At 49.2% G+C, this 27,997-nt stretch overlaps 1 protein-coding gene and 1 non-coding gene across 3 annotated transcripts in view; both read left to right on the forward strand.

Annotated features, from left to right (window-relative positions):
- UXS1 (UDP-glucuronate decarboxylase 1) overlaps nt 1-19,280 on the forward strand; it is a 56,558-nt gene extending 37,278 nt beyond the window's left edge. Inside the window, exons 7-15 of one of the 2 annotated variants that reach the window (XM_027555445.1) lie at nt 2,434-2,538; nt 4,770-4,829; nt 6,396-6,517; nt 9,607-9,726; nt 10,226-10,269; nt 13,604-13,664; nt 15,255-15,312; nt 16,994-17,097; nt 19,048-19,262. In XM_027555445.1, the coding sequence (XP_027411246.1) occupies nt 2,434-2,538; nt 4,770-4,829; nt 6,396-6,517; nt 9,607-9,726; nt 10,226-10,269; nt 13,604-13,664; nt 15,255-15,312; nt 16,994-17,097; nt 19,048-19,179 (806 nt within the window). In that variant the 3' untranslated portion in view covers nt 19,180-19,262. Of the gene's footprint in view, nt 1-2,433; nt 2,539-4,769; nt 4,830-6,395; nt 6,518-9,606; nt 9,727-10,225; nt 10,270-13,603; nt 13,665-15,254; nt 15,313-16,993; nt 17,098-19,047 lie in introns of both variants that reach the window. The other variant, XM_027555444.1, reaches the window with a different exon arrangement.
- A 596-nt stretch (nt 19,281-19,876) lies between these two features.
- On the forward strand, nt 19,877-19,988 carry LOC113901993. The gene has a single exon (XR_003513641.1). It is a non-coding gene; the product is annotated as a U5 spliceosomal RNA (small nuclear RNA).
- The last annotated feature ends 8,009 nt before the right edge of the window (nt 19,989-27,997 follow it).

Genomic DNA, 27,997 nt, shown 5'->3' on the forward strand with positions numbered 1-27,997 from the left:
ATCTATGTCTCACGTGTGCAGAATTCATTCATTTGGGGTTAGACTGCCTGGGTTTTCAGAATTCACAGGAGGGCCAGTGCACTGTGGCCACCCCACCCTGGGCCCGTCTTCCTCCCAGCATAAAAATAACATGCCCACAGCCTGCCAAGAACACTACTTTGAACCTATTTAAGGAAATTATGTGAGAAAGGAGAACTCGAGAACTTACTGTTTTAATCACTCTTTAACTTGAGCTCTTTCGGGCTCATTTCTCAAGGCTCTTGTTTTCCCAGTTGCGGTTCCGGCATGCAGCCTTGTTCTCGGGACGGGGTGGCAGGAGAGTCGCTTGGTGGCCGGCAGCCAGCATGGACAGATCGCCACGCTGGTCGCCCTCCCCCAGCTCAGCGGTTTGAACATCATGCTTGTTTTGGGTGCAGTGTGTCATGCAGTGGGCAGGCTCTGAGCACTTTTTCCTGGGTAGTGAGAGTTCACCTTGGTTATTAATGCCTTGTGGTATCTGCCTAGCACCTCTCATGACTGATTTTTTATGCTTGTTCTGAAGTTTCCCCCGCTGTCCTGCCCGTAATTCTTCCGGGAGACTGTCAGTGACTGGGAGGCCACTGGGGCCTTACTGTTACAGCCAGGACGTGTCCCTGTAGGAAGGAGACACTGCTTAAGGCAACACAAGGTCTCGTGTAACAGGGCGTGCCTTAGCCCTCCCAGGAGGGGCGAGGGGGCAGTCATTTGCTCATTGGGTCATCTGTCCAGGGACACTGCGTGACTCTCACCTCTTGGCCACTGTAATTAACGCTGCTGTGCGTGTGGGAGCGCGAGCACCTCTTTGAGACTCTGCTTTTTCACTCCCTTGGCTGTAACCCCAGGAGTGAAATGTCTTACCCTGTGTCGATTCCATTTCTAGTATTCTGAGGGAATGCCCCGCTGTTCCCATGGCGGCTGCTGTGTTTGCATTCCCACCAGCAGTGCACAGGGGCCCCAGTTTCTCCACATCCTTGAAGACAGCGTTTGTTACTTTTTGGGGGGGTTTTTGGTAGTAGACATCCTGATCCATGTGAGGCAATACCTCAGTGTGGTCTTGATTTGCGTGTTTCTGATAAGTGACATTGAGCATTTTTGCATACACTTATTAGCCATTTGTGTATCATCTTTGGATGATATATTCAATATATTCAGTGTTTGCCATCTTTTAAGTTGGTTGATTTTGTGGTGTTGTTCATTTTAGGAGTTCTTTATATATTCTGAATATTAGCTTATCACATATAATTAGCAAGTATTTTTTCCCATTCTGTGGGCTGTTTTTTCACTCTGTTGATGGTGTCCTTTGATCCTGGCAAAATGTTTGATGTAGTTTCATTTGTCTATTTTTGCTCTGTTTCCTTTACTTTTGGTGTCAGATTCAAGAAATCTTTTCTAAATTCAGTGTCATGCAGTTTTTCCCATGTTTCCTTCTGGGCGTTTTCTTCCTTTAAGTCTTGTGTTTAGGCTCTTGGTCTGCTTCGAGTTGGGTTTGTGTGCTGTAAGATCAGGGTCCAGGCTTGTTCTTTTGCATGTGGATGTGCAGTTTTCCCAACACCACTTGGCAAAGAGACTGTCCTTTCCCCACCGCATGGCTCAGCACCCTTGTCAGAGATCGTGTGATCATACACAGAGGGTTCATTTGTGAGCTGTCCTCTCTGATCCTTTGGTCTCTATGTCTTGATGCCAGTAACACACCCTTCTGTTACCATAGCTTTGTATTGTGTTTTGAAATCAGAAATGTGAGTCCTTCAACTTTGCACTTTTTCAAAGTTATCATGGCTGTTTGGACACCCTTGAGTTTCCATATGAATGTTGTTTTAGATTTGTATTTATTCATTCCTTTTTGAGGTCGAGGGCACTGATATTAAAGCGTTACCTCTACCAGGGGAGTCATGTGGGATCCAGACATTTTGCTGTTCATGGCTCTAAACCCACCTCCAGATCTGGTGTTTATATGCAGGATAAGTAGAAACGGAACAAAAGCTCTCATCTCCCACACTTCCCTACCCTTTGTGTCAGATTTGTTTTTATAAACTTAAAATGTCGTTCATCTTGATATTCATACTTCTCTCTGTGTCTGAGAACTCAGTCTGCCTTCCAGTCTGAGCACTTTATCCGGATAGATCTTCTCAGAGAGCAATCCACTCGGCTATCAGACTGATTCCAGGTAGAGGGGAACAGGCCTCTTGAGGGGCCCCGGCACACTCTTGTTCCAGATGATCAGACTTTGTTTCTGTTCAAAGTTCTTCCAGTCGCATAAGTAAGCTAGTTTCTAAGAAGAATGAAAGGTGATGAGTAGAATTTCGCTGAAAACTACATGAGCGCCGTTTTCACATGGTCCAATTCTGGGAGGTCAGCGTTTTCCAGTGTAGTCCCTGGAAGTAACAGGTGTGTTTTGCCTCCTGCCACCCCCCACAGTGGACCAGATCTACCACCTGGCCTCTCCTGCCTCTCCTCCCAACTACATGTACAACCCCATCAAGACACTGAAGACCAATACCATCGGGACCCTGAACATGCTGGGTGAGTCGGCCCCTCGTCCTGCAGACAGTCAGGGTGTTGGGACTAGGAGTTGGATCCTGACAGTTCTGTTCTTCAGCCCCCCTTCCCCATGCATGCTTTCGGGGTGACTGGGTTTGCCGTCACAACTCAGCATGGGGCTCCATCACTGTGGGAATCGGTCTACGTTGCCTCAGTGACATCCCCTGCCTTCCAAGTGGCCGCCTGCCCCTCCTGCACTTCACCTACTTGTGGCATGTGTGCCTCGGGGCTAGAAGATTCTGATGAGAGGTGGGGCATGGTCTGGTCCCACAGAGTTGAGGGTGGGAGAGCCTCCTCGTGGGGTTGAAGAAATGAGCTCCAGACTGACTGCAGGCCTCACCCTGAAAGTGGAAGGTGAGCGTGAACACCGCCCCGGGTGGCTGCGTGTGAGCCCACAGACAAATCCAGAGAGTAGGCCACACGCATGTGGGTTGTTGAGGTCAGAGGCGCTTTTGTTTCCATGGGTTTAAAAACCAAGGGTTTTGATTAGGTGCAAAGTGAAGATGGGAACCACTTCTTTAAATGTCAAGTGAAAAGTGGATTTAATTATGGAATATTTAAAGCAGATTCTGTAATTGGGTTTGGGAAATAGCCCTGCATTTCAATTTGAGAAAAGGGCAGCAGGGAGGGGAGCACAGTCTGTTAGACAAAACCTTCGGGGCAGTGGGCTCTGCGGAAGGTGAAGGATGCTTTCTCTAACTCAGGGCACTGTGTCCTGACTGTCAGGTCACCTGGTGGAGACACCCCTGTTCTTACCACTGCACACATCTGCCCCCAACTCTCTCCAGCCCCCCACCCCGCCTCCACGTGGAGCTGGAGGCAGTGCAGAAACAGCTACCATGCTCACAGTGTTTAGAAAGATGACCTTCCTCCCACCTGTTACAGGATGCTCCCTCCTATCCGCTGACAGGGGATAGGTCAGATGAGGGTTACAGTTGGGGACTTGGCAACCACGGAGATGGAGGGAGAGGTTCCCAAAGCTGATGCCTTGAAATGCCCTTAGAGCAGGGGCTCCAGGTACTGGTCCATGACCTGTTAGGAACCGGGCCGCACAGCAGGCGGTGAGCCTCGAGTGAAGCTTCATCTGTATTTACAGCCGCTCCCCATCACTCACATTTCTGCTTGAGCTCTGCCTCCTGTCAGGTCAGGGGCAGCATTAGATTCTCGTAGGATCATGAACCCCAGTGTGAAGCGCACATGCAAGGAGCCTAGGTTGAGAGCCCTTTATGAGACTCCACTGCCTGTTGATCTCAGGTGGAGCTGAGGCAGTGACGCTAGTGCCAGGGAGTGGCTGCAGTTACAGAGTATCACGAGCAGAGAGGTATGACTGCAGAGACCTGAATAAATGAGCTGCAGACTCGTGTCAGAACCCTGCCAGTGAGTGGCAAGTGACAGCTAAGCTGCACCTGGCGAAGTGTGTCCTTATTTTACTGTATATCACAGTGTAATAATAATAGAAATAAAGTGCACAGTAAATGTAATCTGCTTGAATTGTCCCCAAACCATCCCCCAGCCCCCGCCGCGTCTTTGGAATAATTGTCTTCCATTAAGCTGGCCCCTGGTGCCGGAAGGGTTGGGGACAGCTGTCTTAGAGCTTGGCCTGAGCACTGCAGGTGACAGTAGTCCGTTCTTGCTGGGAGGGGTGAAGGCGAGAAGGGGTCAGAGCTGACACGGACACAGCCAGTTGCTTTGCAGAAGCTCCTGCGGAAGCTGGACCTCAAAGGAAAGAGGGAGTGGGGCAGAGGTGCCTGAACAGGAGACGCGCTTGGGCACAGTTGGAGGTGCCCAGGGCACGTGGGGAGCAGAGGATAGAAGGCTGACCATCAGGGAGAGAGTGGCAGCCAGAATTTGAAGGACCTTGCCCTCTGCCTACGGGGGTGGGGGTAGTTACCTGATGGAGTGCTGGTTGCTACGTTCAGGTGAAGGAATCGTTATAAAATTCCCCAAGTCATACCTTATAATAAAGCCCACAGACCGTGCATTTGGCCCTGTTCACAGTTACACATGTCCAGCTAACTGCTGTGTTTCTGGGAGTTCGTTTGTGCTTTTCTTACAGTTTGAATTTAGATTCCAAAGTAGATGCAGCAAGAGTGGATAACGTACAATGCATGGATGACCAGATACCATTTGTACTAAAACATTCCTTCAGTTGACTGTGCGCTTGTGTTTTCCGTGTCCCTTGAAGCTGACAGTGTCCTGTCATGTTTCCACAGGGCTGGCAAAGCGAGTTGGGGCCCGTCTACTCCTGGCCTCCACCTCAGAGGTGTACGGAGGTGAGTGGGTATCACTCCGTCCCCCTGGACAGCTGGCTCCTGTCACAGCAGGAGGGAAAAGGGACCAGTGAGTCTAGACTTGTTTCCAAAAGGCCCTCCCGGCTGTTCCTCTCCAGAGGGCAGCGACCAAGGTGTTCCCTCCTCCGGGTGGGATGAGCCTTTTTCTTCTGCTGCAGGACCTCCCCCACCAGGACTCGGTTATGTCACCTTGCCAACAAGCAGCAGCCACTTAAAAATCCACAGAAGTGTCTTTGCTCCAGAGGCACCTCAGGAGTCAGATCACGGAGGCTTTGCTGGTTTAGCCAGAGGATTTGCTCTTTAGTGAGAGAGCCCCCCCCTACCCCCTCCACTCTCCAAACCCCGAAAGCTCAGGGGTTAGGAGACAGATGGTGGGGGGACAAACGTGTGCTGGTCGCCTCCACTGTTTTAGGGTAGGTTCTAAGAGAGCCTTAAGTAGGTGGAGCTAGAAAACCCTGGTGCCTGCTTTGCCCTCCCCGCCCCAAACCTTGAAGATGTGAGCGTTCAGAGGGGGCTGAGGGCCCTGTCCACTCAGGGGCTCCTGCCCGCAGGCACAGGGTTCTGGAGAACCAGTTAGTGGATGCAGCAGAAGCCAGTTGCTAATGCAGTGTGATTTTCTCCAGGCGTTGCTGTCACGGCCGGGAAGTGAGAGGGCAATGTGGGAAGAGATGCCTCTTAAAAAAATAAATAAGGGAACCAAGTGAAAAAAATCATAGAAGCTGCAGTTCTGATCACGCAGCTCTGCTCTTTGCCTCCACTGGCAAGGCAGAACACCCCCACAACTCTGACGTCCAGGCAGTGCCCTCCTCCCACCAGCTCCAGGAAGGGGCATTGAGAGGTGGGGACCTTGTGTCCCTGTGCTTCCCACCTCTGGACTCTGCAGAGCTTGGCAGGTCCCCACGCGGTACCAGGAGGCCCATTGTGTCACGTGTCCTAGAAGCAGCGAGGCCAGGTCCTTGTTCCTGTCTCAGTGCCCTGATGGTCCCTGTCCTGTCCCGGACGTCTTTTCCATGACCCCCTACTACCCTCACTTAGCATCTCGCCTCTGACGTCAGCTTGTGAGTGATGTTAGGGTGACTCTCAGAGGTCCCCAGGTCTGCTCCAACAGTGGTGCCTGCAGGCAACCCCATCTGGTCTGCCGGCCCCCCATGCTGAAGGGGGAACGGGTTTGAGATGATGTGTCCCCTGCACCCTCGCTGTTGGAGTAGCAAAGCGGCTTTGTGAGGGGGTGAAGCTGGCACCCCCTCTGAACCTCTGGCATTTCCGCCCCAACGGTGCAAGCCGAGGAGCAGGTGTCTGTGTCCACCCTTTTCTGTTGGTCCTCTGCGGCATTCAGGGCCTCTCTGTGGGTGTCCAGCCTGCCCTGCCCTTAGCAGAAATCCCGAATCCCCTCTGATAGTTGTCTTTCCAGATGAGATGCTTATCCTGGTCTTTCCCAAACTCCGTTTTGCATCATTGTTATCCATTGTCTGTCAAACATGTGAACTTGAACAAAGGGAGGTTCTGAAAGTGCTTCCTCTTCCACCACCACCCCCCGCCCTCCCGCAGACCCTGAAGTCCACCCACAAACTGAGGATTACTGGGGCCACGTGAATCCCATAGGACCCCGAGCCTGCTATGACGAAGGGAAGCGAGTCGCTGAGACCATGTGCTATGCCTACATGAAGCAGGTATCGCGGGCTGGTGGTGTAGACAGGTCACTGTGCTGGATCGAGTACAGTTGACCATGGTTGACCCTGTCCAGGGTCGGGTTCCCCGGTTCCCCACTGTCGTAAATTAACGGTGCTGTCAGCAGCCTTTCCCCTGTCTCTTTTTTAAACAATGATTTCTGGGAATGAAGCCTTGGGTTTTGAAGACCCCAGCGTGGCTGGATCAGCTTTATGACTAACTGCCCACCAGCAGTTAATAATAAGTACTTCAGTTTTCCCAAGGCCTCCGGGTCGGTAGACGGTTTTTTTTTTTTAACTTTTTACTTCTCTTTCTGTTATCTAGTGGGTATACTTCATTTTTGCTTTCACATGGGCATCTTCAGGGATTGTTATTCACCCTCTGAGTCCCTGCCTCCTTAGTCACCCTGTGCTGTGGCCTGCCCATGGATCTTCTCACTCCCAGCTGAGGGGTGGGGTCTGGGTTCCCACCTGGCTTCCCGCTGTCTGCCCTGGGCCGGGAGCTGTTGCTCACAGGCCCTGTGCCGCCCACCTGAAGGCTGTGCAGACACCAGTGAGATGTGCAGGCCATCCGTTGTGCTTGATCAGTTCTGGGGTCCTCACTGACATACTCTTTACTGGAGGGACATGTAGGTAAATGACTGTGGCCAGGTGTTTTCAGGGCAGGCCTCTGTGATAGGGAGACCTGTTTCTCTCGGACTGAGAGACGAGACCTCTGAGACTGAAAGCTCTGAGGACTGAAAGACTAGCAGGCATCCATCCTGGGAGCAGCCTTGGATTGAGGTTCATCATCATGGCCCAGTCGGAGCTCAGTTGTCCATGGGCTTTGTGCAAGGTGGGGTGGGCGCTGCCTGGGTACCCAGCGCCAAGAACTCAGGGCTGGACTGGGAGGCCCTGAACACTTTGTTTCTTTTTAAGCGGGGGGTGCAATTACCAGAGACTTTTTTTCCTTATATTTTTAACTTTCACAAGTGTTGAAGACCCACTGAACAACCTTGTGCTGATGTAGGTATTTACATTTTTCTGCATATTTCATATTTCTTGGCCGAACTAATCGCTTTCAAAGTTTCTCTGGGGCAAATGACTTGTATTATTCATTTATTTTAATCAGTTTTAGAAAAGACACACCTATATCATCTTTTTTTAAATTGGAGCGTAATTGCCCTACAATCTTGTGTTAGTTTCTGCTGTACAGTGACGTGACTCAGCCCTGTGTATACACATATCCCCTCCCTCTTGAGGCTCTCTCACCTCACCACCCCACCCCCCACCCCTCCAGGTCAGCACAGAGCACCAGGCCGAGCTCCCTGTGCTGCAGAGCAGCTCCCCACGGGCCGTCTGTTTCACACGTGGTAGTGTAGTTATGTCAGTGCTACCTGCAGCATTTTTGAGCCCAGGATATTTTGACACCAAATGTTAAACCGGTCTCCCAGGAACAGCCTCTGTGTATGTTGGTGCCTAAGAACACTAACTTGAGCACGTGAGGGTACATAATTACACTTTATCGTGTGATAGATTTGTAGACTGTAGGCTGTTTTCTTTTGTGTTCAGACTGTGGGAGTATTTCTTGGCTTTTACGGAGCTAAATAAAGGTGGTGCACAAATAGGACATTATTGTTGAACTTTCAGTTTTTGTTAAAAAATTAGTAGCGTAACTTAATGTTGTAAGTGTACATATGAGGTATGAGCTCATAATAACTAAGGGTACTTAGTAGCAGCATAGCCAGCATTTATTGAGCACTGACTGTATGCCAGGACCTGTGGCCCATGCACAGGTCTTGAGAGAGTCACACTGTCTCAAAAATCTGTACAGTAATGTACCTAGTGGGAGTCCTTTGGGTGGTGGCCCTCAGAAGGTGTCACTCACTGCCCAACGCGTCTGCTGCAGGTGCCGCCTGCAGGGGCTGCCCACCAAGAACCCGAGCAGATGATGTTGCCTGTGTGCAGAAGTCACGTGGTGGTCAGGGTGACAGTGGGCATCCCCCTGGGGACAGTGTACAGACTGATCCCTGTCATGGTGTCCAGTCTAGGAGTTGCCCGTGGACACAGGCTCAGCAGTTTTTGTGACAATGGGATCTGGGCCAACAGTGCCAAGTAACTTGTGGGTTCTGGTCAGCACGCCTGCCCCAAGACTCATGTCTGCCGCGCCCCCACAAGGCCTGCCCTGTGGGCTTGGGGGCATGTGTGGGTCCCCACTCTCCACAGCCCTCACCTGCTCCTGGTTGGGGGAGCCCTTCGGTCCAGGAGATACATGTCTGTTGTCTGGTGGATTGCTCTAAGAGTTCACTGATTCAGAGTAGGTAATAGAAACAGTTACCACTGACAAAGCAGCCTGTGAAATTAATAGTTTGCAGAAGGTTTGGGGGGGTTAAAAAATACATTCTTTCCTGATTACGTGTTTGAAAGTGTGTTTTCCGCAGTTACAGAAGTAATAGATGTTTATTGTAGTGAAAACAGGAAAGTTGGAAATAACGTGCAGAAGAGAGTGAAGGTCCGCAGTCTCACCACGTGGGACTTCCATTGCTGTAATCAGTGTTAAGTGTGTATCTTCCCAGGCATTGAGCTAATCGACTGTATCAGGTGCTAGGTGGTCTGGTTTTTCACTAAACAGGTGAGTTTTTCAGCAGAACAGAAGGGGATGTAGGTACAATGTGGTCATTCCCCAGGACAAAGTGTTGTCTTACTTTTCTTCAAATCAGCTATTAAACATTCACTGACATTTAAATCTCTGTTGAGTGATTAGTTTACACAAAACGATGTGAAAGAGATTGGGAAAGAGATGCATAACATGATGCTTGTTGAGAAAATAGATACTTATTTACTGGGGCAAAAAATGTACACCCATCATTTCCTCTTGCCCCGATTAACGGCCTCGGGTTTCTGCACTGTGTTCACGCCAGGGCCTCCTGGCAGTGGGATCCAGGGCTCCTGTGAGTTTGGGCTGACTCTGCAGACTCCAGGCTTGATTACAGAGCACATACATCCCGTGTGTGCAGGGCAAAGCCCCTGCATCTGGAAGGAGCAGCCACGAAGCACGGTGATGGTGAATCCTTCATCTGTGGGGCACAGGGCTCACATTCTCTCTGTTGCAGGAGGGCGTGGAAGTGCGCGTGGCCAGGATCTTCAACACCTTCGGGCCCCGAATGCACATGAATGATGGCCGGGTGGTCAGCAACTTCATCCTGCAGGCGCTGCAGGGGGAGCCGCTCACAGTGCGTGGCCAGCGGGCAGGCGTGGGGATGTTGTCTGTGGGGCTCGGAGTAAGGGCGTCCCATCCGGGGAAGCTGGCCCTGAGTCCCATGTCCCCGCTGCCCTCAGAGGGAGGGAGGGAGGAAGCTTATGGGAGCTGTGACTGAGGACGGGCTCAGGTCACTCTGTCCCCAGGCACAGACACCCTGTTGCCTTGGGCACAGGGTCTGCCTGTGAAGACCCCTCTCTACATGCTTTTGGCCCTGGGGCATCTCCCTGTTCAGGGCCCCTTCCCCTGGGAGGGGTGTCTCTGTACTCAGGGCCCCTCAAGGTGCCTCTGGGGGAGGTTCCAGGTCTGGTGGAGGCCCTCCCACAGTGGAACCCTGGGGTGTCATCCATGGGGGCTGGACCCTCTCCCGCGTGACCTGGCAGGGCCTGGAGCCACAGCCTCTGGATCCCGAGGGCATCAGGGTTGAGGTCCCCGTCTGTGGTTTCAGGACCCTCACTGTCATCTCCCTGCAGGTGTACGGATCTGGATCTCAGACGAGGGCCTTCCAGTATGTCAGGTAAGACCCCGGGCTGGCCGCAGCTCCCATCTGAGTTGCTCAGCCTTGGGCGGGACAGACTGCTCTGCTCCTGCATGGGTACCTGGGAGCTCTGTGAGCGGAGGTCAGGCATGCTGGTCCCTTGCTGCCACCTAGTGTCTGGTCGGCAGACCCACCGGCCCTGCCGGTCACCCGGGGGCTCCAGATCAGGCCGGTGAGGTGCTGGCCTCTGCATCCAACAGACTCGCAGATGCTGGAATCAGACCCTGTGGACACGGCCTCCTGGGTGGACGAGATCGTCCTCATTGAGGGAAAGATAAGGCCAAGTGTCGTGTTGTCAAGGAATGTGGTGTCAAAACTACATGCAGTTAAAAGCATTTTTAATAACTGTTGAATTATCTCGCAGGTAATATTTACATTTTCTCGGTCATCCTCCTAAATCTAGGTTTTTGTCAGCCAGTTTGGTTGGTGGCAAGTTTTACAGTGCAATCTAGGTTCTAAGAGTTAGTGTGTGAGCAGTTACATCTACCAGACCGTTCTCCCATGTGCCAGGAGATGGTGGATCCTGCATCGTTTTGTGGTGTCCTGAGTCACTGGGCACACGCTAGTTGGGTGTTTGATACGTTGTGCACTAGAATACGCCATTCCTGGAGCTCTGTGGCCACCCCAGGGGTGCTGTCGGGGGAAGTGGTGGCAGGTAGCCCCCAGCCCCACCCCGGCCCAGGGAGTCACCCTAACTTTTACCTGGCTTAAAAGAGAGAAAAAATTAAACATGTAATCACTGTAGTTTGTTTTTTTTTTTCCTGCAAGTGTTTGTGAATTTTCACATTTAGTCCAGAGGAAAGTTGTGAGTAAATGTATATAATGAGCAGTGTTTTTCTCACACCTGTTAGTATGTTGGCCAGGAGGGCAGTGCCTGAGACCATCTTGTCACTGGCCCACTTTGTTGCCCAAATATTCTGAGAAGGAATTTGAGCACAACCTAGCCGCCTGTTTCCAGGTCAGGGCAGTTGACCCCAGAGCCGTGCGTGCTGAGGGAGTGGGCGAGGTCTGTGTCAGTGTGGGGACTGTGCTGGGGGAGGGGCTTGTCTCTCAGGTACCGCCTGCTTTACTGACACATCTCCATCCCACCCCTCCTCCCCGTCTGCGTACTTCTCGGGGATCTTGGTATCTTAGTCACATTGAATCTCCTCCAACAGCCTCATCAAGGACCCCAGACTCCTCCAGCCATACCACCTCATGGAATATTCCAGAGTCTGTGCAGTAAACAAGACATCAATCAAAACACATTCTTATTTCAAAGGCATCAATCAGATATGAAATCACTTAAAGTAACCTCTCAGATGCTTTTTTTTTGCTGATTGTTAAAGTCTTTTAAGCATCACGTGATACATGGGTTGCGTTCTGTCCCAAGCGGGACAGGACGCACCTTGCTGCCTGCCCTGCACAGTCCATGTGCCCCTCACCAGACACCAACATGCAGCCTGAGGGACCTTGATGTGGTCACTGGAGTGTTGCTGGGGACCCTCTGGGCAGAATGTCTCTTCATGGGGCTGTGCTATCTGCTGGTCTTGCTTCCATGGTCACTGGGCCCTGATACATGAGGCTCCCCCAAACTTGGGGAACGAGCTTTCCTGGCCTCCACTCTACCTTGTTCAAGGCTCAGCCAAGATGGTCAGCTCACCAGGGCTAGGCTGTTTTAAATAAGCTGGTTTATAGACACTGAGACTCTTCTACTTCACAGTTACTAATCAAAATGCACAATGTGGGGGCCTTGCATTGCGGAACTAAGTTACCCATTTCCAAAATCCATGGTTGGCCAGGAGCAGCATGGCACAGTCTCTGGGTGACTGTTGGGGTCTCAGGGTGGCCTGTGCACCGATGTCCTGTCCTGTCTGTGCCTGGTCCTCTCGTAGGCAGATTGCATCCTCACCCCATCACAGACACAATGCAGTGTTGTCTTAAAAAGTAGCTTTGTCAGAATGACACTTTAAAAGAACTTCAGGTTAAATGGGTATAATCTATGCAACTCTGACCTTAGAAGTGGAAGGTCTGTTGCACAAAAGATGCATGCCCCATTTCCACCTCCTCCGAATGATTACATGATGCTATCACCTTCCAGCTTAGTATGGGGACCCCCCCCCCACCATTCAGTGTTAAAAACTCATGGATGCTACTGAACAGGAGCTTTCAGTGTCATTCAAAACAGGCAGAGACGTGTGTCATCAGAGGGGGAGTTGGGATGTGGTCATTACCGCCATAGTGATGGAGGGGCCTGTGTTCGTTTCTAGGAGAGAGGAAACATCCTGGGTCACCGAGTGTTTATCTGCATCTGTGCTTGATCTGCAAGAGCAGAGTGGACTTCAGGCATGTTCCCAAAACACCCATTGGTTATAAACAAGATCCTAGAAAACAGTGTTTGCTAAATAGCAACCCCCCCCACCCCGATTTTTTTTTTTCCCCCCTCAATGAAAAGGAGAGGAAACACTAAGATCCTTTTTCAGAGGTGAGCACAGCAACGTGCTCCTTGCTGGTTGTGATGGAGGAGGAAAGAGTTTCCCAGCGGCCACGTGTGCAGAACCCCGGCAACCTCGACAGAAACAGCTGGGGGAATGCCTTAGCCCGTGCTTACGTAGCACTGAGGTGTCATTTTTACAAGTTTACTTTTTTTTTCTTGACAGAACCACCCTTTAATGGTTCTATAAATAAGAACCAAACCTTGGTTAGGGCAAGTTTGCCTCCTCACAGTCCCCATCATGGCCCTGTTGCTCACAGTCCATTGGCAGCATCTAGACACCCCGACAGTTCCCTCTGGGAGCCGCAGGCTCTGGGGGGAGGTAAGGCCCGGAGGGCCAGGGAACTCATTTTAATGCTTGGGGTTATCTGCTTTATCTGACTTGTTAGTATAGGACTCACATACTGGAGTTCTTTTTTTTTTTTTTTTTTTGCAGGGGAGCTTATTTTTTTAAAAACCATCTGCTTTTCCGCATGGGCCAACTACCTGGGTTCATGTTAAACATCGTCTTTCCTCAGAAACTTGCATAAACACCATCTCTTCTGAATGTGTGTCTACTTTTACTTTTTAATTGTTAAACAGTTTCAGAAATACACAGCGTAGGCAACTCAGCCCCATCTCTCAGCTCCCATCCTGTCCAGTCGTCTGTCTACACCTGCCCACAGAAGGCAGCTCCCCAACACCACCTTGTCTCCTAGAATACTTGAGCATCCTCCACGCCCTCTAGCGTGCAGGATTTTATTCTGATGTCCCATCTCTCCTCCCGGGAGGTGGCTGATGTCTGATGCACCACACCTGTGGGCATCAGCGGGCACCTGAGCGGCCTCCCCTCTTTTCCAGTGACCTGGTGAATGGCCTTGTGGCACTCATGAACAGCAACGTCAGCAGCCCCGTCAACCTGGTGAGTCCATCCCCACCACCCACTGCCTGCTTAGCAGTCCGGTTCCTTTTGTGGTTCACTTGCTGTCAGCAAGCTTAGCCCATGAACCTGTTTGCCACTTAACCAGCACTAGAGGAAAAATCACAGAACAGATTGAAACAGGAGTCCGCCAAGATGTAAGGTGTCTGCAAAGGATGGATGAACCGCATAGTAAACACTAACCTGACTCCATCCACCTGGAGGCTAGGTCTCAGAGCTCGCAAAGTCTGCTGGTAGTGGGGGTGTTTGTATGTCTTTTCTCCATCGTATATCGTGCAGTTTTGTTGTCCAGTCGTTCAGTCGTGTCTGACTCTGTGACCCCATGGCTGTGCATGCCAGGCTTCCCTGTCGTTCACTGTCTCTCAGAGTTTGCTCAAACTCATGTCCGTTGAGTCAGTGATGTCATCCAACCATGTCCTCCTCTGTCATCCCCTTCTTCTCCTGCAGCTAGTCATTATAAAGCTCGCTTTCCAGGGACATAGAAAGTAAAGGATTAGGACTGTTTCCCTCCCTTGCCAGGGCTGCGGGTGGCCCAGACCCACCTTGGGCAGCTCTGTGTCTGGCTTCCTGTAGCCCCTGGCACTCCTGGCAGGGTTGGGAGGTGGTTTATCCTGCTGTCTCCTCCAGCCTTTCGCCCCTTATGCTGGAGGACACACTTCTCTGCAGAGCAGCTTGTTGTTTTTGGTTCTTGCTGGCAGAAAACTCTCCATATATTTATGGTACAACCTTGGGCTTCCCCAGTGGCTCAGTGGTAAAGAACCTGCCTGCTAATGCAGGAGATGCTGGTTCAATCCCTGATTCGGAAATGTCCCCTAGAGAAGGAAATGACAACCCACTCCAGCATTCTTGCCTGCAGAATCCCGTGGACAAAGGAGCCTGGAGGGCTGCAGTCCAGGATTCGCAGAGTCGGACATGAGTTAGCAGTTAAACAAAAACAACCCTGCCTGCCTCTGTCATCATCTTGCTTCAGAGGAAATTAGGAGATTGAGAACAAAGAGTACTTAGGACATTCAGTTGCCAGACTTCATGGTGGTCTCTCATGATGGGATGAGCAGGACTGGAAAGGGAAGGGGCTGAGGCTGCTAGAAGGTGTAGGGGAGGAAGAGAAGGAGAAAATGGTTTTCCTCAAACCCCCTAGAAGTCAGCTGTCCTTCAACCACGTCCTGTCTCTCCTGTTGGCTGCCCGCAGCCCACATCTCTGAATACATTTCGTTTCTGTCGGGCTTTGTGTCTGAGCTCAGGGGTCTTCACTACCCATTGGGGTATCGAGTGTCCCGGGGGAGCCTGCTGGCAGAACCAGGCTTTCCTGCCCAGCAACACTGCGGTTACAGAACCTTTGCTCCTGGACATCATCCTGTACCTGGACCAGGGGATGTGTCCCCATTAGCTGCCCCCGACCAAGGCCAAGGCGGGGACAGGCATAGTGCAGCCCCCAGCCGTGCTGTGCCTCCTGCGGAACCCTCATGGAGGTGGGCGTCCAGTGACTTCGTGAGCCTGCAAGCACTCCGGGGGATGTGGGTGGTGGCGTCCTGTTGCATCGACACTGCTAACCAGAGACCTTCTCCTCCTCAGGGGAACCCGGAAGAACACACCATCCTAGAATTTGCTCAGCTCATCAAAAACCTCGTTGGTGAGTAGAACAGGGGCAGGGGCCTCGCTGAGCGAAGCTGGCCTGTCGGTTAGTAACACTTTGTCTGGACAGTGCATGGTTAACACTCGCTGACTGAATTGGATGGGAAGCAGAACTGGGTCAGGAGCGCCCCACTGTTTTGAGATGCTTTAAGTAATGGAAAGATGAAGGGGAAGGGGCTGGCTTGGGTCCCTGTGGTGACATCAGGTCTTTGCACAGCGGGAACGTCCAGTTGTCCCTGGTGCCTGAGATGTGACGTGGTTAGCAGTTCTCCACCGGTGACCACTGTCTGGTGCCACATGCTGGCCATGACGAGCACAGGACTTCAGGAAGCAAGAGGGCAATGCTGACCTGTGTGCTTCTGACAGAGTCTGGTGGCCAGCTTTAGGTTCCGTATGCAGTCCTGGCCATCCTGGCCGCCCTGGCCGAGGGGGCAGGTGGTGTGGACACTGGGAGTGGCTCCAGAGAGGGTGTGCTCTTAAGCCACAAGCAGTTTGTGTATTTCCAGCTGTTCGTGAGCTGCTGGCGTCCACGGGCTGTGCCCTTTGTCACAGGTGTCCTGGGGCTCCCAGGATCCTGTCTCAGGAATGTCTGCTTCCCACGGTCGATCAGGAAATCAGAGTTTCAGACACAACCAGATTGGAATGGGTTTGGCTAAATTGCGTGAGCAAGATGTGGGCCTGTCCAGACCCCCACTTTAGCCAGCTACAGTGCCTGGGGTGGTCTGTCCTGGCACCGAGCTGTCAGCTACCAGCCTGGACAGTCGGACAGGACAGGGGATAGTCTTCCTCAGACAGAAATCTCAGCAGCCTCTGTTTACATTCTTCCCCGGCGTCTCCACTGGGGGTCTGTCCACCTTTCCCCAGTGGGGAAGCTCACCTTGGACCCTGGGCCTTGGCACCCCGAGTGAGGCCTTTCGACCAGCAGCTTCATCACCATCTTGTGAGAAATGCAGACCCACAGACCTGCCCGCATGTCCCAGAGTGGAGTCTGCATGTGACCAGATCCTCAGGGTCGTGCTCACGCTGAAGTGGAGAAGTTTGTGTAAATCCCAGGAGGACGGCTGTGTGACACACAGCCCCAAACACCAGTGGCTTCAGACAGCAGCTATTTTATTCACTCCAGATCCTGGAGTGGGGCCTCCCTCTGCAGGCCTGGCCAGAGGTCACTGGGATGTCTTCATTCCGCTGACTGGCAGGGTGTGGGCCCAGCAAGGAAGCTGGACCGGCCAGGCTTCCATCCTTCTGCATGTGGTCTGTCCAGGGTGGCTGGACATCGCTGTGTAGGCTCAGGGTGGCTCTTGTAGGGTGTCGGTGGCCAGGCCTATGTAAGGTGTTGACCAGGGCTGGCCCACATTCACTCCCCTGCATGCTGCTCGTTAGGTGGCCTGACTGCAGGCGAGGGGCTCTGGTAGGGTGTTCATGCCTGGAGGATGGCTCACTGGGGCATCTGCGGTGTGGGCAATGGGCGCAAGGCCATGTTGGCTGAGGGTGGTGGTCAGCGTGGGGCCTGCCCACTCACCCACCTCAGAGTGGCTCAGGCCTGTGGAGCCAGAGCGAGGGGACTAGGACATATCACACCGTCTGCATCTGTGTTCCTGTGCAGGTGGGACTTGACGCTCATGTATAAAAATCACACCTCAGTGGTTCCTGATTCTGTTTTTTTTTTTTCTTAAATTCAGGCAGTGGGAGTGAAATTCAGTTTCTTTCTGAAGCCCAGGATGACCCCCAGAAAAGGAAACCAGACATCAAGAAAGCAAAGCTGATGCTGGGGTGGGAGCCAGTGGTAAGAGGGGGTCAGGACTATCGCCGCCCCTGGAGAAGGCCTTTCCCCATGTTTATCCTTCACGGGTACTGCCGAGTGGGGCAGCCCTGGCAGGGTCCTCTCCAGGCCTGTGTCCTTCCTCCTCCATTACGGGTTGTGACCTGGACTCTTGGGGCATCTGCCATCGAGGGTCTCACTTCGCTGGCTTCACTTGGAAAGCCGCACTGAGGGGGCGACGGTGCAGGCTTAGAACTGAGTAACCCTGCAGGGTCTGGCCGTCCATTCAGCCAGGGTGTCATGGGTGAGGAGAGCCAACCTTGGTGTCCATTACCTGTCTGACCTCATCCCAACTGGCCCCCACGCAGGCCAAGCAGGGTGGGTGAGTGAGAAGCCGAAGCCTGCAAACTGCAGACCTCCCAGCTTTTCCCGTCCTCTTAAAGGCCTTCAGCCTCCCAGTGTGGCTTCCCAAGCCAGGAATGCTGTCCCCTGGACCTGGTGTCCCCAGGTTCCAGAGGCTGACTCCCGCCCCCCAGGGCATGGGGCCCCCTCAACCATCCCCCCTGAGATGAGGGTCCCCCAGGCTGACTGCCTACCTCCTGAGGCATGGGTCCCCTATCCCCCTGGCTGACTGGCCCAACCGGACTGACTGTATACCCTGTGGGCTAAATGCCCCTTTCTGTGATGAAGGTCCCACAGTCCCCAGGCTGACAGCCTACCACCCTGCAGCCTGGGTCCTCTCCGGGCTGACTGCCCCTTCCTGGGATAAGAATCCCCTGTCCCCCCACCCTGGGAATGACTGCCCCCCTTCTGGGACCTGGGTCCCCCACCCCTCTTGGGGATGACTGCTCCCTTCCTTGGGCAAAAGTCTCCTTCCCACCCCAGGGCAAAGCTCTCCTTGTCTCCTCCTGGTAGACTGCCCCTCTCCCTGGGACATGGGTTGTCCCCCCGGGACTCAGTGCCCCATCTCCGAGGTGTGCGTACCCCCAGGCTGACTGCCTCCCTCCTCGGACGAAGGTCCCCGTGTCCTCCCACGCTGACTGCCCCTCTCTTGGGGCATGGTCCCTCATCTCTCCTGGTTCACTGAGTCTACCTGGGGTGTGGGTCCCTTCTCCCCCTAAGCTGACTGGCCCCCTTAGGGCTGTGGTCCCTCTATCCCCCAGGCTGACTGTCCTACCAGGACTCACTGCTCTCCTTTCTGGGCCTGGGTCCCCCTCCCCATCCCCTTTCCCCCCAGTTGACTGCCCCCCTCCTTGTTGTGAGTCCTCTCTGGGCTGACTGGTCCTCTCCTTGGGACCTGGGTTCTCCCCAGACTCACTGCCCCGACCTGGAGCGTGGGTTCATCTGTCCCTGCCGGGTTGGTTGCCCCCCTCCCTGGGGGTGGGTCCCTTGCCCCTTGAACTGCCCTCCTCCTGGGGCAAGGGTCCCCCGTTCCCCGGGCTGACTGTCCTCCAGGTGGGCTGCCCTTGGGCTGCTGCTTTCCTGTCCTTTGTGGTGTCTGCACGACGTGGGCACCTGCTGTGATTCCTGCTCCGTGCTTGCTCTGGCGGCCTCCACATTATGAGGCTGCCCAGTTGTCCCGGGTCCCTGTGCGGAGGGTGAAGACTCCCCGGGGTTGAAGGTGCAATGGTTTTGATTCCCTGGGAGTGACAGAGCAGAGGGTGTCAGGTCCCGGGGCGGGGGGTTGGGGGGGCTGTGACAGAGCAGAGGGTGTCAGGTCCCTCGAGGGGTGGGTGATGATGCAGAGGCTTTTGGGTCCCACGGGGGTGGTGACAGAGCAGAGGGTGTCAGGTCCCCAGGGGTGAAGGTCCAAAGGGTGGGTGTCCCCAGGAGAGTCAGGTGTGTGGCTCTTACCTGGCTGCCTTCCTGAGCACCTTCCTCCGTGGAGACTTCTGAGAAGAAGGGAGCACCGTGCTGGTCTAGTGCACCATGCAGGCGGGGGCTGCCCCTCATCCTCACCCTCTCTTTAAACAGGTCCCACTGGAGGAAGGGTTAAACAAAGCCATCCACTACTTCCGGAAAGAACTCGAGTACCAGGCAAATAATCAGTACATCCCCAAACCAAAGCCGGCAAGGATAAAAAAAGGACGGACACGCCATAACTGAAAACCTCGCCTTTCAGGACCATAGATGCCCTTTTTCAGACTTGACAGGATGTATTTTTTTTTTTTTTTTAAAGAAAGACTAACTAAAACAGGTGTCATGAAGAAAAAAACTGGAATTCATACTGAAGCTTGCTTTAAGAAATGGATGTGCCTAAAAACTCCCCTAAAAAACTGCAGATTTTGCCTTGCACTTTTTAAAATCTTTTTATGTAAAATAGCGTCGATGCATCTCTGCATATTTTCAAGTTTTTTATCTTGCTGTGAGAGCCTATGTCGTGACTGTCGTCGACAGTTTTATTTACTGGTTTCTTTGTGAAGCTGAAAAGGAACATTAAATGAGGTGAAAATGCCGATTTATTTATGAAGTGGGTACTTATAAATGAGACGTTATTCTATGCATAGAGGAGAAAAAGCAGACCGGCAGTAATGTCGGGGGTGGCATACTGCATTAATTCTCAGGCAGAGAAAAGAATTCTGCTCGAGAGCTTTGTGATGTTTCTTCTAATGCAGAATTTTTCCAAGGTCTAGTTTTTAGTTGCAAACTTGACTTTGAAATGTTTCTGTTGGTTATCACGATCAAGGATATTTGAAATCACTACTGTGTCGTGCTGCATATGGGGTTGGGGTGGGTGGGACAAAATTAATATTCTTGGTTAACAAGTGGTTAAATATGCTATTTTAATAAAATATTGAAACTCATACTCTGGTTTATCTTCAGACTATATAAATCTTCTGCCTTTTACTAATTTTTCTAAGAGGAACAATTCTGAGTGTGTACCCAATTTTTTGAGGCCTTGCTCTTCCAAGGCTAAAAAAAAAAAAAAAAAAAAAAGAAATTTAAGCTCACTTTAACAGTTTCTACTTTGCATGGTGCATCTTTGAACGTTAAGAAAAATATTAGAGAATTTAATTTTAAAGATCGAATGGCTACAAAAATGGTGAATTTGATTTTAAAGAAAGTTCTGTAAACATCCAGGTTGGTATAATATGTAACTTGTTGCATGGACGTGAGCTGAAACTGCACACAGTGTTGTCTGCTGTGTGTACCCAAGGTTAGCATCATTGTGTCGCCTTCTCTGGGAGCACAGACCAGATGGAGAAAAGGAAGTGCCATTACCGACCTGTGCTGTAGAAACTGAGAACTTCCGCTTTCACTAAGAATTCTTTCAAAGTTTAGTGTTAGGTTTTTCTAAGTTCCTCTTACAACAAATGGAAGAACATGTAGGGAGTTAAAGCGACACATTTTTGAGTCAGTTGGCACTGCATGGTGGTGACATACCCCGCACGGACACCAAAGGGATCAGAGCATGACGCAGGGGGCACTGTGCTTGTTTCCATACTTACCAGGGTGACCTAGGCTTGTCTGTCCTTCAGAATCTCCTGGGGTGTACTTTTTAATCAGACCTGTTTTTCCAGTCAGAATCTCTGGGCTCACACCAGGGAAGCTGTGGTTTTGTTGTATTTGTCGTGCAGAGTAGGAGTGTTTTGGTGTGAGAGGGAGAGGGCTGAGGATAGCTTCTTATATTCAGTTGTCATTATTTTGGCCTGAACTGAGTGACACACCACTTTGGGGGAACTACTGGTAGTGCCCAGGGTCACCAGGGAAAGCACACAGACATGGAGTCCATGGCGTTTGGCTGTGTAGTGCGTTTGGGAGAACCCCAAAGCCCCAGGCTCCAGAATTCTCACCTTCCTTATTGCTAATATCTAGAATTCTCGGAGGTTAATTCCTTCAACTTTCTTCCCCATGATTTTCATGGAATATGTTCAAAGAACAAGGGACAGAAAAGGGGAGCTGAAAAAAATGTTCCAAGAAAAAGGGCTGACAGTTTCCTGACTTTGGCAAAGCCATGTAAAGGCTCAGATTCAAAATGCTGATGAGCATAAGATACAACCAAAGGAGTCCACACCAAGACCTCACAGTAAGACTCAAAACTAGAGCTGCAGGAAAAGAACCTAAAAATGGGCCAGAGAGAAGACTCGTTTCCTCCCGGTGGTGATGTCTTAACACAGAATGGCAGCAAGTTCCTCAGAAACCAGGGGGTCTGGAAGTGAATGGCACATTTCTCGTGGACTGAAAGAACTGTCATTCCAGAATTCTAATGAAAATATCCTTCAGAAAGGGAGGGGAAATTGAGACATTCTCAGAAGTAAAACTGAGAAGTTTTCACCAGCAGACCTACCCTAGAAGTATGACTAAAGAAAAGCTCTCTAAACAGGAAGGAAATAATAATGGAACCTCGAGACATCAGAAAGGAAGAGCATGGAAAGTAAAAACATGGGTAAATGGAATAGGTTTTCTTTCTCTTCTCAAGTTTTCTGAGACCTTTGATGGTTGAAGCAAAAATTGTAGCAGTTTTGTGGTTTTCAATGTATGGAGACACAAAAGACCCCAAATAGCCAGAGCAGTCTTGAGAAAGAAAAATGAAGTTGGAGGAACCAGGCGCTCTGACTTCACACTATGTATACTACAAAGCTACAAAGGAATCAGAACAGTATGGTACTGGCACAACAGCAGAAATATAAATCAATGGAACAGGAGAAAAAGCCCAGAAATAAACCCATGCACCTATGGTCAGTTAATCTATGACAAATGAGGCAAGAATGGACAGTGAGGAGTCTCTTCAATAAACGGTGCTGGAAAAACAGGACAGCTATATGTAAAAAAAATAAAATATAATACTCTTTAACACAAACTCAAAATGGATTAAAGATCTAAATGTGACATGGGGTATTGATAAAACTCTTAGAGGAAAACATAGGCAGAACACTCTGACATAAATTGCAACAGTATCTTTTTTGATCCCTCTCCTAGAGTAATGGAAATAACAAAACTAAATAAATGGAACCTAATTAAATTCAAAAGCTCTGCACAGCAAAGGAAACCATAAACAAGAGGAAAAGACATCCAACAGAATGCCAGAAACTATTTGCAAATGATGTAATTGACAAAAGATTAATCTCCAAATTTTACAAACAGCTCATGTGGCTCAAAAAAATAAACAAAAATTTAGGCAAAAGACTTGAAAGTTGCTCAGTCATGTCAACTCTTTGCACCCCCATGGACTGTAGCCACCAGCCTCCTCTGTCCATGGAATTCTCCAGGTCAGAATACTGGAGTGGGTTGCCATTTCCTTCTCCAGGGGATCTTCCCAACCCAGGGATTGAACCTAGGTCTCCCACACTGTAGGTGAATTACTGTCTGAGCCACCAGAGAAGCCCTATCCAAAAAGAGGCAGAAGACCTGAGGAGACATTTTTCCAAGAAGATGTACTTAGGGCCAACGGGCACATGAAAAGATGCCCAACACTGCTAATTGTTAGAGAAATGTGAATAAAAACTACAATGTATCACCTCACATCAATCAGAATGGCTGTCATGAAAAAGTCTGCAAATAATATGAACGCCACACACAAAAATAAGCTCAGAATTATTAAAGACCTAAATGTGAGACCAAACACTATAAAACTTCTAGAGGAAAATATAGGCAGAACACTCTGACATTAATCACAGCAACATCTTTTTTGATCCATCTCATAGAAAAATAAACAAATGGGACCTACTTAAATGCTTTTGCCCAGCAAAGGAAATAATAAAACGTCTACAGATTAGGAGGAAATATTTGCAAATGATATGACTGAAAAAGGATTAGTCTCCAGAATTTACAAACAGCTCATGATGCTTAACATCATCAAAACGACCCACTCAAAAATGGGCAGAAAACCTAAAGAGACATTTCTCCAAAGAGGACATACGGAGGGCCATGAGGCTCATGAAAAGGTGTTCGACATCACTAATTACTGGAGAAATGCAACTATAAGTGCAATAAGATAGCACCTCACACCAGCCAGAATGGCTGTCATCAAAAAATCCACAAACAAATGCTGGAGAAGACGGGAACCCTCCTACACTGTTGATGAGAACGCAAATTGGTGCAGCCACTATGGAGAATAGTATGGCGGTTCTGTAGAAAACTAAAAATAGAGCTAACATACCCTGCAATTCCACTCCTGGGATATGTCCAGAGAAAAACATGATCTGAAAGGATACACATACCCCAGTGTTCATTACAGCACTGTTTACATTAGCCAAGACATGGAAGCAGCCTAAATGTCCATCAACAGAGGAATGGATAAAGATGTGGTACATACATACAATGGAATATTACTCAGCCATTAAAAGAATGAAATAATGCTATTTGCAGCAACATGGATGGACCTAGAGAGAGTCATACCGAGTGAAGTAAGTACAGAAGGAGGAATATTGTATGACATCTCATATTTAGAACCTAAAAAGAGGTGATACAAATGAACTTATTTATAAAACAGACTCACAGACTTGTAACTTAATGGTTGCTGCAGGGGAAGGGTGGGGGAAGAGATAGGGAGTTTGAGATGGACATGTGCACATTGCTGTATTTAAAATGGATAACCAACAAGGATCTACTGTACAGCACAGGGAACTCAGCTCAGTGTTATGTGGCAGCCTGGATTGGGGGGGAGTTTGCAGGAGAATCGATACATGTATATGTACGGCTGAGTCCCTTCACTGTTTACCTGAAGCTATCACAACACTATAGAAAAAGTCTACAAATAATAAATGCTGGAGAGGATGTGCAGAAAAGGGAACCCTCCTACACTGTTGTTAGTAATGTAAATAGGTTCAACCACTATGGAGAACAGTAAGGAGATTCCTTAAGAAACTAAAAATAGAGCTACCGTGCTGCTAAGTCGCTTCAGTCGTGTCTGACTTTGTGCGACCCCATAGATGGCAGCCCACCAGGCCCCGCCGTCCCTGGGATTCTCTAGGCAAGAAGAGCTACCATATCACCCAGCAAATCCCACTCCTGGACAAATACCCAGAGAAAAACATGATTCAAAAGGACATATGCAACCCTATGTTCATTGCAGCACTGTTTACAATAGTCAAGACATGGAAGCACCCTAAATATTCATCAACAGAGGAATGGATAAAGAAGATGTGGTACAAAATATACATGGGAATACTACTCAGCCATTAAAAGAATGAAATAATGCCATATACAGCAACATGGATGGACCTAGATTGTCATACTAAGTGAAGCAAGTTAAAGACAAATATCATGTACTATTGCTTATATGGGGAATCAAAAAAAAAGGATACAAATGAAATTATTTACAAAACAGAAACTTAGAGTTACCAAGAGGAAATGGTGGGCAGGAGGGATAGATCGGCATGTACACACTGCTATATTTAAAATAGATGACAAGGACCTACTGCATAGCATAGGGAACTTTGCTCAATAATCTGCAAAAATCTAAATGGCAAAAGTATTTGAAAAAGAATAGAAACATGTATATGTACAATAGAATCACCTTGCTGTACACCTGAAACTAACAATATTGTTAATCAACTACAATATAAAATAAAATTTTTTTAAATGAGAAAGTGAGCTCAGATGGTAGGAGACTCAGGTTCGATCCCTGGGTTGGGAAGATTCCCTGGAGAATTCCATGGACAGAGGAGCCTGGTGGGCTACAGTCCATGGGGTCAAAAAGAGTTGGACATGACTGAACAACTCAGATTTTCACTTCACTTTCACAACTATGCTATCTACAGGGCTTTGAAAATATGAAATTCAGACTTCTTACAAAATGACAGAAGCCATTAATAATCAAGATTATGAATGAAACAAGGAATACACAAACATCAAAAGGATTCTACATAGATTTGACAACATATATGAAATAGACCAACTCAGTGAAGTCGCTCAGTCGTGTCTGACTCTTTGCAACCCTGTGGACTGTAACCTACCAGGCTCCTCCATCCATGGGATTCTCCAGGCAAGAACACTGGAGTGGGTTGCCATTTCCTTCTCCAGGGGATCTTCCTGACCCAGGGATTGAACCCAGGTCTCCCGCCTTGCAGGCAGACGCTTTAACCTCTGAGCCACCAGGGAAGCCCAAAGTACAAACTCACAGCTTGTGCTCATTCAGTCATGTCTGACTCTTTGCAAATCCATGGGCTATAGCCTGCCAGGCACCTCTGTCCGTGGAATTTCCCAGGCAAGAACACTGGAGTGTGTTGCCATTTCCTCCTTCAGGGATCTTCCCAACCCAGGGACCAAACCCACATCTCCTGTGTCTTCTGCATTGGCAGGTGGATTCTTTACCACTAGCGCCACCTGGGAAGCCAGATGAGGTTGCAGTGACGTGACATTCAGATGTAAGGAGGAAATGGTGAGGGTAGTATTTCTTTATTCCCAGAACAGAACCGGGTCTGAGTCACCTGGCTGACGAGTACGAGGGTCACTGAGGGGCAATTCATCACATTCTTTATCCCTAGCTCCCTTGATCCAATGGCAGAAAGTGGAGTCTGTCTGCTGTCAGTGCGGTAGTACAGCTCAGTGGTGTTCCCGGCAGCATCTGGGCTTTACTAATGGACACTCCACGTGTTCCCTTCCACAGTTCCTGGCTTGGTTTCACAAAATTTGCTTCTCAGCAAAAAGGGAAAGGAACTAGAAATCTGAAAATAGGATGAAAGAGTTTCATTAAAAGCAATAAAAATCCAGCCCTGACTTGGCATCAGATGCTCACCACACAATGTGAGTAGCAGAGTGCATTTCCATGCCTTTTTAGACTATGTATATGTGTAATATATATACATGTATATTATGTATAGATGATGATGATGATGTTAGTCACTCTTTGTGACCCCATGGACTGTAGGCTCCTCTGTCCATGGGATTTCCAGGCAAGAATACTGGAGTGCATTGCCATTCACTTCTCTTCTCCAGAGGATCTTCCCGAACCTGGGATTGAACTGGGTTTCCTGCATTGCAGGCAGATTCTTTACCATCTGAGCTGCCAAGGAAGTCCATGTTTATATATAATACATTATACATTATTTAATTATATATTATATTAATAATATATATAAATATGTTAAATATATTAAACATATAATGTATATGTTAAACATTACTATATAATGTGTATCAATCAATTCAGTTCAGTTCAGTCACTCAGTCGTGTCTGACTCTGCGACCCCATGAATCGCAGCACGCCAGGCCTCCCTGTCCATCACCAACTCCCAGAGTTCACTCAGACTCATGTCCATCGAGTCGGTGATGCCATCCAGCCATCTCATCCTCTGTCGTCTCCCTCTCCTCCTGCCCCCAATCCCTCCCAGTATCAGAGTCTTTTCCAATGAGTCAACTCTTCGCATGAGGTGGCCAAAGTACTGGAGTTTCAGCTTTAGCATCATTCCCTCCAAAGAAATCCCAGGGCTGATCTCCTTCAGAATGGACTGGTTGGATCTCCTTGCAGTCCAAAGGACTCTCAAGAGTCTTCTCCAACACCACAGTTCAAAAGCATCTACATATAACATCCTCTTCAACAAACCCTAAAAAGGAATAAAAGTAAGCATACTCATTATCCATAAAAATATTAGGTCAAGATGTAAACTCTGGGATGGAAAGAAATGGGCTACATTTTCTCTTTTAAGAATATGGTCTCTATATGAAAATTCTTACGAACTCTAAGAACTAAAGGAGGATTTAGTGATAAGAGTTCTTAATAAGGCCATGAAGCACGCACACACCACCTGTCATCTCCCTCAAATAATATAACAAAATACCTAAAATTATTTGTAAGTGCTGTGTGAGAGGAAACAAGTCATAACAAGGTCACATACCAGAGAGTGTGCTTGGATAAATCACAGCATAGCTTAAATAAAGCACCGTAATTTGTGAATGCCATGAACCAAATCTATCCCACTCCTTTCCCCGTGATACTAGCACAACCAAATTAAATAAAACATTTACTGAAACATTCAAAGTATAGGAGATATAAATTTGAATAATATTTGGTGCTATAGAGAAAATGCTGCAAAGGAACGATGAAAGAAAAAAGTAACAAAAAGCACAGATTATCCTTTGTACCTTCAGCATAATGATTCAACTAGCAAAACTTTAACGAAGAGAAGTTAAATTATCTGAAACCAGATGAGTTACAGTTTATCAGAACAAACTCATCTATGTGGCAGAATAGAAGTTTGTAGGTAGAGGTGACAAGCCTAACGAGCCTGCTGATAGCTGATTGTTCAGGAAATGAATTTTAATTCAACTTTTAAAAAGCCCCAAAACCCCATAAATCATAATGTATTTTTAGGAATTAATCTTAAAAGACACAGCCTTTTACAAACAGATACAATCTTCACTAGAGAGTAAAAAATAAATACCACCACTGCTAAGTCACTTCAGTCGTGTCCGACTCTGTGCGACCCCATAGACGGCAGCCCGCCAGGCTCCCCCGTCCCTGGGATTCTCCAGGCAAGAACACTGGAGTGGGTTGCCATTTCCTTCTCCAATGCGTGAAAGTGAAGTCGCCCAGTCGTGTCTGACTCTTAGCGACCCCATGGACTGCAGCCTTCCAGGCTCCTCCATCCATGGGATTTTCCAGGCAAGAGTACTGGAGTGGGGTGCCATTGCCTTCTCCGAAACACCACCACAGTTGGCCTAAAAGCAACTCAATTAAGAAAGCAGTAAAGCTCAACAACGTTTCCTTAATACCAATAGTAAATAAGTCTACCTATTGCTCAATTACTGGACTAATCTTTTAAATAATATAAGCAATAATGTTAATGAGTAACAAGAAGTATTTCTCCTTGCCTAAGTTTATATCATCAACTGTTATTATTTAACAATAAATAAATGTAACTTAGCATTACATTGGGAGAAGACAATGGCACCCCACTCCAGTACTGTTGCCCGGAAAATCCCATGGATGGAGGAGCCTGGTAGGCTGCAGTCCATGGGGTCGCTAAGAGTCAGACACGAC

The sequence above is a fragment of the Bos indicus x Bos taurus genome, chromosome 11 (assembly GCF_003369695.1).
Source record: "Bos indicus x Bos taurus breed Angus x Brahman F1 hybrid chromosome 11, Bos_hybrid_MaternalHap_v2.0, whole genome shotgun sequence".
Lineage (NCBI taxonomy): Eukaryota > Metazoa > Chordata > Mammalia > Artiodactyla > Bovidae > Bos > Bos indicus x Bos taurus.